We start from the raw sequence: 10048 nt of genomic DNA on the forward strand, positions 1-10048 counted from the left end.
CTACCAAACTAGGACCTGGGATTTCTTTGGGAGCCAGCCGTGTGCCCCACCATTCCTCATCCCATTCCTGCCCCCAGAGCGGGGCCCTGGAGCCCCACTTGTCTCTCCCATCCTGGCCCAATCGGGCATGAGGCCCCAAGGCCCTGGGGCCATTCGGGCCAGGCAGGACTGGAGAAGAGGTGATTGGAGGAGGGTGGCCAACCCGGCTCCCAGCCTGCTGCTCCTGTCTTCCCTCGGTGCCCACACTGGGGCCTAGAGCCTCAGGAAGGCTGCTGGGGGGGAGGGGGAGCCACCAAGGGGAGGGTCTCCCCACTCACAACATCCCTGGCCAGCCCAAGGGCTCCTCTAGCCGATGGGAAGCGGGGAGGCCTGCTGAGGAAGAGGGGGCAGGTGACAAAACTTCTCCCTACCAGGCTTTCATCAAAGACCTTTACAAATGGCCACCTGCCTCTCTCCATCTGTTATGTGTAAACGGGGATGGTGACAACCAGAGGCAGGGTCCACTTCCTGGACTACTGTTCCAGGCCCCACAGACCCACATGACACTGACCCCTGCCTGGGTCCATGAGGACACGACCTCCTGGTGAGAGGTTGGGACATTGTGTCTCCCTTAACGTGTTGAGGATGGGACCTTAACACTGATTAGCCGAGAGACCTTAGGCAAGTTCCTTAGTGCCTCCGAGCCTGGTCTGCGCACGGGTAACAGGTGATCAAGGTACCCGCCTGCCCCCTTCATGCCCTCCGCAAGTCTGTGCGGAGCACCCACTGTGTGAGGCAGCCAGACACCATCCCGCTCTCCCGTAGCTGAGTTCCAGCAGGGGACGGAGAATACACGAAATAAAGTGTCAGCTGGTAGCAAGGGCTATGAGGTAATGGCAGCTGGTGACCCTTGAGCTGAGGCTGACCTTGGGGAGAGTCCCTATGAGAGGAGCTGGGGGCAAAGCAGGAGGTTAGGGGAGGGGAGAGGCCCACAGCCGGAGCAGGCCAGGTGGGGCTACTCTGACACGGGGGGCTGGAGTGCAGTGGGAAGCCAAGAAGCCCCCTGGGGGGAGAAGGGGAGAGAAGGGGGTACAGGGACCAGGGGGAGGGGTAGTTGGGGCAGGTGAGCCACGGAATGGTCTGACGTGCTGTCTGCTTAGCACAGACCTGTCGAGGCCCACAGCTGCTCTCGGCAGTTAGAAAGGTGGAAGCAGGCTGACCTGATTCATGGCTGCTCTACCCCCACCTGCCGGAGCCCCCCACCCCCACCCCCACCCTCAGAGCCTCTGAATGATCTAAGCCGGGCTCGCAGACAAGGGCTGGGCAGTGGTTTGTATCGGAGCTGGCTCCACACCCTCTGCTGGGCCTCAGGCTTGTGGTTGATGGTGGGCTTGGGGGCTGTGATGCCAGGAGGAGGGTCTCTGGTCAGGAAGCCCTGACAGGGCCCAGGCTGACCATGCAGGAGTCAGTGGCCAGCACCTTCCCTTCCGCCTGCAGGCTGCTGATAGCAGGAGGAAATCCTGGCGGGTTCCTGTGGGGGTGAGCTGGCGGGGCCTCCGGACTGCTTTTAAAGCGACTGCCCGCCCTGGCCCGCCCGCCCACTCGCCCTGTGCCTGCCTCCTAGAGCTCGTTCCCCACACTGGTTGCCCTGACTGTCCTGGACGGCGTGCCCGCCAGCCGTCACCAGCCATGGCAGGGCCCCGGGGCCGCCTCCTGCTCTGCCTCCTGGCCTTCTGCCTAGCAGGCTCCAGCTTCACCAGGGGGCAGAAGGTGAGTGTGAGCCAGTTGCAGGGGACGCGGTGTTCAGGTCCTGCTGGCCAGTGGTGGGAGCAGGGAGGGGGTATACACAGATAGGGCCCAGGTCTGGGGACACACGGGGCCGCTGCGACTCGTCTGCCCTCCGAGCAGGCCCAGAGGGCAAGGCAGCCGTGTGTTGCCTTGCCCTCCTCTGACCGCACGCAGCGTGCCAGGCCCGACGTGGTGTGGGCAGCTGTCCCGGGGCTCCCCAGCCTGAGGCTGAGGGGGACAGAGCCGGGCCCATGCTCCTGCCCAGACTGAGGCTTGGGCTGTCTATGAGGTTGGAGCCAGGAGCGCCCCCGAACCCTGGAGGGGCTAGCAAACCAACAGACTCGCATGGAACACACATGTGTGTGCCTGTGTCCGGCCCCAGTGGCGGGGGGGGGGGGGGGGGGGGGGGGGAAGGAGGTCTCACCTCCAGTCTCTCTGGGTAAACAGGAGCCAACAATAACACCTTCAACCCCGAGAGCTTACCAAGTGCACAGCCTGGGCACAGCTGGGCATTACCCCCTGCGCGCCGCCCTGGGCGGTGGGTCCTGTTCTCTACCTGAGGAAGCCAGAGCCCGAGGATGTTGGAGACAGATCAGTCCGACTCTGGAGCCTTGCTCCTGACTGACCACTGCCTGTGATTCCCCAAAAATGGGCCCAGGGTGTGGTTGTCAGGGCTGCGCGTGCCAGCCACCGCCTGGCTGCCCATCTGCGGGTCTACCCAGGCCCCGGAGCAGGGACGCTGTCCCCACGGGAGCTTCTGGAAGAGCCTCCCACCCTGAGGATGGAGACAGAGTTGCCTGGCTGGGGCCTGCCTGCAGATAAGGGTCCCTCCCCTGTGAGGCCAAGTCCATCTGATTCTTGGGGCAGCTACAACTGTCCCCTATCGCCAGCAGGCAGGCTGAGGTAGAGAAGAGGGACGTGCCCGGGACCCCACTGCCAGGCCGGGCCAGCTCCGGGTTGCGGATGGGAGGCCAGAAGTTGCAAGGGTGACCATGGTGGGAGAAGGGCCCAGGGTTCTAGGCTGTGCTCAGCCGGGCAAGTGGGCTCCTGCTCCCTCCCTGCCCCAGTTTCCCCACATGGGGAATACGAGGGGATTTCAAAGGCCTGCCGCCTCCCACTGGGAATTTTTCCTCGTCAGAGACCTGTGCTCTGCCTGCCTCTCAGCTGTATTCTCGGGGTGAGGCTCTGCCAGCCTGGGCCCGACAGACAGTCCCAGGGGTGCCTGTGGCCAGGGGCGCGGCAGCGCAGGCCTTCTCACCTGTCCTCAGTCACCCAGCCCTCCTGGCGCCTCTGTAGCATGAGGCCCACTCTAAATATTAGCAAACTGAAGCTCCAAGGGGTAGGGGTGACCTCCGGGTCACACAGCCAGTGAGGGGCAGAAGCGGAACGTAAATAGAGACAGGTTCAGGGAGTAGGAGCAAGGAAGGCTTCCTGGAGGAGGGGGTCCTAGCCCCTGTCCATTCAAAAGTCTTTTTACTCAGTGCCTCCTCTGTGCTGGTGCTGGTGGAGCCTGTGGTCTCAAGCTGGGGCGTGGAGGGAGAAGGGCGCTGATCCAGGGCAGGGGAAGCAGTTGGAGGGGGTGCTGTCCCTGAGGGAGTTTGGGTTCTGAGACCCAGACCCCAGCTTGGGGGGAATTTCTCCCACCTTCTTACAACAGGCTTAATACCTCATGTCTCCTCAACTTCCCCAGCAGCGTGACTGTCTCTGTGGGAAGCAGACGTTGCAAAATCAGCTCTGGATTGGGGCGGGTGGGGGCAGCACCCGCCTGGCTCAGGCAGTCCCGAGGTGCCCCGGGAAGAAGGGGATCTGATTCAGCACTGGGCTGTGATCCAGAGGGACCAGCGGTGAGACAGTGCTCTGGGGAGGCTGGTGCTCCTTCCAGGCAGAGGGGCCTGGTGTTCTTCCCCACGAGAAGTAGGGTTTGGCTGGCTTATCCACCCTTCACCATTTCCCACACATCTTCCAATGCGACAGTCTAGGGGTGAGTGTGCCCCGGCGGGACAGGAGGCTCCTGATTCCTCCTCTGCTCACCCCCGCACTCCAAACCCCACCACTCTCTCTCCCTCCCTCCCTCTCTCTCTCCTGAGCCCTTAGCCAGGCCTGACTGCTCCTCTGAAAGCCGGTCTCCGGGCTGGTGGTGGCCACCCTGGCAGCTGGGTGTGCCTGGCCAGGTGGCCCTCAAGGGTGCCTTTGCCCTGAGCCAGCAGCTGCCCAGCCCTAGAGTTACCCAACTTCCTAGACATTCCCTGGCTCAGCAGAGACGGAGCCCCGAGGTGGGGAACGAGACCACAGCACTCAGCCCCACGGCTCGGCCTGAGGCCACTCTCGGCAACTTCCTTCTTTGCCGACCGCAGAGGCATGAGCGGAAAGGGCCAAATCACCGCGGCAGAGAGAGGCCCCGGGGCCTGGTGTTCCCCGGAAGAACATGCCAGGCCGCCGTTTCTCCTTTTCTCTTGCTTTGAGCATCCTCGCATCTGTAATGTGTCGTAGGAAAGATGCCCTGGCTCACTCCCTTCGAACCACAGAGTGTTTGGCCTATTTTAGATGAGAACATCTCGAGCCCCTGCCCCAGGTCCCCAGAACCTCTTCTCCATCCACACGCACCCTCCTATGGTCCCTTTTCTCACGTACAACCAAGACTGAAGCTTCCCTCCTCCAGGGCACAGGGCTGCCATCCACGAAGGTAGCCCCAGGGATGGAGGACTTGCAGGCGTCGTGGCGGGCCAGGGGATGGGGCTGCAGGCCTGGGCTTTCTTGGCACTCAGCACCCTCAGGGGACGGCCCCTTCCCTACCACCATCCCTGCTGCCCTGCAGCAGCCAGAGACTCATTTTATTTATTTATTTATTTATTTATTTATTTATTTATTTATTTATTTATTTAAAAAGATTTTATTTATTTATTTGACAGAGACACAGCGAGAGAGGGAACACAAGCAGGGGGAGTGGGAGAGGGAGAAGCAGGCTTCCCGCGGAGCAGAGAGCCTGATGCAGGGCTCGATCCCAGGACCCTGGGATCATGACCCGAGCCGAAGGCAGATGCTCAACGACTGAGCCACCCAGGGTCCCCCAGGACCCATTTAAAACAAACCAGTCCCAGGGCTGCCCTGATGCTGCCTCCCCTCTCTGGCCCGGCCACTGGCCCCTCTCCTCGGCGGCTCTCTGCTTTGTCACACATGGTCGTCTGCTCCTTCCACTTCCTGGCTTTTGCCTCTCCTGTCCCCCTCTACCAGGGGCACTACTCTGGCCAACTCTTGGGCATCTTTCAGCTCCAATTCAATTGTCACCTCCCCTGGGAAGCCGCCTGGGTCTTCTTAGCCTCCTCGTCGCCAGCATTGCCACACCAATGATGGGCCGTGGCCCCCTGGGTCTGGGCTGGTGTGTGGGGCTGGGGGTCAGGCCTGGGGTCGGGGCGTAGGAAGGCATGCAGACCCTCTCGCGCATACCTGCTCTCATGGGCCTGCCTCTTGGGTCTGGGGCTGGCTGCTGGGTCTCCCCCGCCTCCCGGGGCAGCTGAGGGCCCTCAAGGTTGCTGACGGGGTCATTCGGCAGCACGGTGGGGACACGCCCAGGGCGAAGCGATGACCAGAGGGCCAGCCCCGAGGTGAGCTCTGTCTGTGCCTGGGAATGGAGTTGCTGTGCTCCCCCAAGTAGCGTCCGCTGTAGTATTGAGTGTTTGTTTTTCAGTGAGAAGTGATAAGGGACACTAGGGCGAGAGTCCAGTTCTGGTCCCTGACATACTCAGGCCCTGGGTGGTTTGGGGTCTGGGGTCCAGTTTCTCCAACTGAATGGGCTAAGGTGGAACAAAATGGCTGGGTTCTCTTCACGTTGGGAGGCATAGGCTCTGAGGCTCCTGGGTGTGTGTTTGTGGCCCTGGGCAGAAGTCCATGGCTGTGGACATAGGAACACGCTGTGGCAGTGACAACCTGTGACAGGCAGGTTTCCCTGTGTCCCGGGGCCTTCCCTGGGCTCACTGCTGAACAGGCAGGGAAGCGAGGCCTGCAGAGAGGTGCTGGGCCTTGGCTCAGTCAGAGCAGAGTCAGGACTGGGCACAGGGGCCAGGCCCCTCCCTCCAAACACCCCCCACCCCCCGTGGCCCAGGTGCGGTCCAGACGCTGTGATGTGAAGACCAAGTTTGTCACTCGCATCCCCTGCACCATGTGTCCTGCTATCAAGAGGCGGATGTGTCCCCCAGGCTGGCTTCGGGAATTACCAGAGAAGATATCCCAGGACTGCCGGTACGGGTCCCTGCCTCCGTCCGTCCTTGCCTGCTTCCAGGAGCATCTGTGGGGTGGGGGTGGGGGCAGGGGGTGAGGGAGAGCCTGGCAGGTGTGGGCAGTGAGAGCAGTCACTTGCCCACATGTCCTTTGGCCCCTCTGGTGGGGCAGAGATAGGGAGGAAAGAAGAAGGGGGAGTCGGGGCAGGAGGTGTTTCTTGAGCACCTACTATGTGCCAGGCCCTGTGCTCAGCCCCGGGCCAGGCAGAGAGAGGGAAGGTAGAGCTAGAGCACTAGAAACCGGTGTGGGGAGGCGGGGCTGGGGGCTGCTGACTGGGAGGCCCTCCTGTCACCCTGCCCACCTTTGTCCCCAGCTACGAGGTGCAGCTGGGGGACTCTTTGATGTCCATGAGTGGCTGCAGTCTGGAGTGCTGGAAGGATGTGGTAGAGAAGGCCTGCTGCCCCGGCTACTGGGGGTCCCAGTGCTATGGTACGGGGTGGGGGCCCCAGCCTTGCTCCTCGTATCCCGGCCCCGGGCTCCCTCTCTGCAGCATCTGCCTGCACATCCTTCAGCTGTTGCAGTAAATGGATCCTTAGTGAGAGCCAACACATCTTGGCTGCCTGGCTCTGGCTGCCCCAGGGAGGGGCCGGGCTGCCCAGAGCTGCTGGGGTCTGGGGTGAAGTGTGAGTTCTTCAGGGCACAGCTGAGTTCTGGGGGGGGGGGTCCACAGAGTGCCCTGGGGGTGCTGAGACCCCGTGTAATGGCCATGGGACCTGCCTGGATGGCATCAACAGGAACGGGACCTGTGTGTGTCAGGTAAGGGCCCGGCAGGGCTGGGGGGTGGGGGGCAGTACAGAGGCCACACTGACTGGGTGCAAATCTCTGCCAGGAAAACTTCGGTGGCTCCGCCTGCCAGGAGTGCCAAGACCCCAACCGGTTTGGGCCCAACTGCCAGTCAGGTGAGTGCTGTCAGGGCGAGGGAGCAGGGCCACTGCCCACGTGGGGGCCCAAGGAGACCTGTCCGTATAGCCAGCCCCCAGCAGCCTCCCTCCCAGCCCCTCAGCCTCACAGTCCCCCTCCCGAGACATGAGCTTTGCTTCCTCTTACCTCCAGCCCCGTGCTGTTGTCAGAGGCCTTCTCTGGTAAGTGCCCTCTGAGCCCCCGGGCTAGTCCAGGTCCCTCCCTTGGGCTCCCATCACCACTATGGTCCCGCATCACAGCTCCATAGAGCTGAGTTCTAGAAATGCAGAAATGCAGACTCAGTGTCCCTGTGCATCCCTGTGTGTCCCTCCCAGTGTGCAGCTGTGTGCACGGCGTGTGTAGCCATGGGCCACTGGGGGATGGAAGCTGCCTCTGCTTTGCTGGATACACTGGACCCCGCTGTGACCAAGGTAGGCGGGGCTGCTGGGGTAGCCTGGGGTGGCAGGTCCTCAGTGGCCAGAGCAAAAGAGGCCAGTGGGTGAGGGATGGGGCCTGAGCCTCAGCGGGACCTCTGCCCACAGCCTTATTTTTATCTAAGTAGGAGAGGTACACGGGGGGGGGGGGGTCAGGGGGAGGGAATGTCATCTGAGACCTCCACTGCCCCAAAGGCCCAGAGAGGGCAAGGCTCTGGCCAAAGTTACACAGCAAATTGGGCAGAGCATCTTTGCACCTGTGTTCCTTCCAACCTGGAGCTTTGGGCCACCACAACACTCGCCCCTCTTCATTCAGAGCTGCCAGTCTGCCGGGCCCTGAACTGTCCCCAGAACTCCCAGTGCTCTGCAGAGGCCCCTGCCTGCAGCTGCCTGCCTGGCCACACCCAGCAGGGCAGAGAATGCCGAGGTAAGTCTGTGACCCAGAGGCTGGAGGCCCAAGCTCAGGGTGAGCAGGGGCTGGGAGGACATCCTTTTAAACCTGCAAGTACAGTCTGGTCATTTATGGCAAGTACAACGTGTCCCTGAGGGAGGGCCTATCCCCAAGGTCTAGATCAACCTGCTCACCTCCTCTTTGGGCCATCGCTGTGGAGGTGGTGGGGCTCCTGGGTGCCCAGCTCACTTGGGTGTTCCCTCTCTCTCTCTCTCTCTCTGTGCCCTGGCAGCCCCTAACCCCTGCCAGTCATCGCCCTGCTCCCCACTGGCCCAGTGCTCGGTGAGCCCCACAGGGCAGGCACAGTGCCGCTGCCCCAAGGACTACCATGGTGATGGGACGGTGTGTCTGCCCCAGGACCCATGCACCATCAACTACGGTGGCTGCCCCAGCAACTCCACCTTGTGTCTGTACCAGAGACCAGGCAAGGTGAGCCGGGGCCCTGGGTCAGGCCTGTGCCGTGCTGCCCCCACCCACGCTGGCGACTCGGCCCTGGGCAAATCATGGGCCTCCTGGGAGTTGGCCCATTTGTAACATGGGAAGGGGATGGCAGCCCTCAGCGGGTGGTGCGGCGGCTGAGCACAGCTTTGTGGGTGCCGGTGGTTCTCATGGATGCGATGCTGCCCTCCTTCCCCCGCCTGGTGGCCCAGGCCTCGTGCTTGTGTAAGCCAGGCTTGGTCAGCGTCAACCACAATGCCTCTGCGGGCTGCTTCGCCTACTGCTTCCCTCACTCCTGTGACCGGTCAGCCACCTGCCAGGTGACCCCCGATGGAAAGATCAGGTGGGCACTGGGGGCAGAGCGGACAGGGTGGTCTGGGCAGGGGCAAGGGTGCCTGTGTGTGCACCCTCAGGTCAAGGGCCCAGGGGGAAACAGGTGGGTGAGGGCCAGGAGGTAGGGACTGGCCGCACCCCTGCCCTGACCAGTTCTACCCATGGCCCTAGCTGTGTGTGCAAGGAGGGCGAGATAGGGGACGGGCGTGCCTGCTATGGACACCTGCTGCACGAGATACAGAAGGCTGGTCAGCTGGGTGTGGTGTTCCTGCGGCTGAGAGTCTCCCTGGCCATGCTGGGTGTGTGACCCCCCCCACCTGCCTGTGACCTTGTCCCTCACACCCCGCATTCCTGGCAGGGAGCGAGGGGCAGGCCCTGCAGAGATGCCCTGTCTCTTTGCCCACGAGCTGTGGAAGCAGAGTGGGCTGTGGTGGGGTGCGTGACCGGCAGTGGGAGCTAGCTCCCCCCACGCCCGATCCTGATGCCTCCCATCTACCTTAGACCTAGGCCCAGTGCCCTCTACCCAACTCTCCAAAACCTAGGACTGATGCCTGAGGGTTTCCCAGATCCATTCTGATCTACCCTCTCGTGACTCCCAGACCAGGGCTGCCGCGAGATCCTCACCACGGCGGGCCCATTCACGGTGCTGGTACCATCGCTTTCGTCCGTCTCCTCCAGGACCATGAATGTGAGCCCCGCCCCCTCAAGGAGCTGGCTGCCAGCCCTTGCCTCCTCCCTGGAGCCTGCCCCAGGCTTTTGGGGCCCAGACTCTGGGGAACCAAGGCCCGGGAGGCATCTTGCCCCCTCCATTGCTGGGGCAGGGGTGGCATGGCGACCAGCCGCCCGCCACCCTGGGCCCGCTCAGCGCCCTGGTCCCCTTGTGCCCACAGGCGTCCCTCGCCCGGCAGCTCTGCAAACAGCACATCATTGCAGGACAGCACATGCTGGAGGAGCTGGGGACCCAGCAGACACGCAGGTGGTGGACACTGGCGGGGCAGGAGATCACCGTCACTTTCAACCGCTTCACGGTAAGGAGGGCCACCCCAGCCCAGGGACCAGGGAGCCCCAGGTGGGAGACGCCGCCCGGGCAGAGGCGTGGAGGTGGAACGGAGCCTCGGAACACGAGGCTGGCACGTGGCGCGGATGAGCCAGAGGCCTCACGTCTCGGCAGAAATACACCTACAAGTACAAAGAGCACCCCCAGCAGACGTTCACCATCCACAAGACCAACCACCCAGCAGCCAACGGCGTCTTCCACTTGGTCACCGCCCTGCAGTGGCAGCCCCCACCAGAGCTCCCCGAGGACCCCAAGGTAAGCCAGTGCCTCCCCCCTCCCCACCTGGTGCCACTGGGTGACCTCTGAGCCCCACAGAGCTCAGAGAGCGGGCTGGGCAGTTCTGGGCGGGGCTGGAACAGAGCTCCTTCCCCCCCTGGGGCTGGAACAGAGCTC

General features: G+C 62.8%; 1 protein-coding gene across 4 annotated transcripts in view; it reads left to right on the top strand.

Moving 5' to 3' along the window:
* Nucleotides 1-1588: 1588 nt before the first annotated feature.
* The window catches only part of STAB1 (stabilin 1), a 27261-nt gene continuing 18801 nt past the window's right edge, over nucleotides 1589-10048 (top strand). For all 4 annotated transcript variants that reach the window (XR_012380897.1, XM_025885087.2, XM_073901322.1 and 1 more), the window contains exons 1-13: nucleotides 1589-1749; nucleotides 5867-6003; nucleotides 6356-6471; nucleotides 6713-6798; nucleotides 6872-6941; nucleotides 7278-7373; nucleotides 7693-7803; nucleotides 8060-8256; nucleotides 8478-8608; nucleotides 8770-8897; nucleotides 9198-9286; nucleotides 9489-9626; nucleotides 9770-9910. Coding sequence is in view for 3 of the 4 variants with exons in the window: in XM_025885087.2 (XP_025740872.1) it covers nucleotides 1669-1749; nucleotides 5867-6003; nucleotides 6356-6471; nucleotides 6713-6798; nucleotides 6872-6941; nucleotides 7278-7373; nucleotides 7693-7803; nucleotides 8060-8256; nucleotides 8478-8608; nucleotides 8770-8897; nucleotides 9198-9286; nucleotides 9489-9626; nucleotides 9770-9910 (1521 nt within the window). In the remaining variant the exon portion in view is untranslated. The remainder of the gene's footprint in view (nucleotides 1750-5866; nucleotides 6004-6355; nucleotides 6472-6712; nucleotides 6799-6871; nucleotides 6942-7277; nucleotides 7374-7692; nucleotides 7804-8059; nucleotides 8257-8477; nucleotides 8609-8769; nucleotides 8898-9197; nucleotides 9287-9488; nucleotides 9627-9769; nucleotides 9911-10048) is intronic.

The sequence above is a fragment of the Callorhinus ursinus genome, unplaced genomic scaffold, assembly GCF_003265705.2.
Source record: "Callorhinus ursinus isolate GAN/ISIS: 27379988/994484 unplaced genomic scaffold, GSC_fseal_2.0 scaffold15, whole genome shotgun sequence".
Classification (NCBI taxonomy): Eukaryota; Metazoa; Chordata; class Mammalia; order Carnivora; family Otariidae; genus Callorhinus; species Callorhinus ursinus.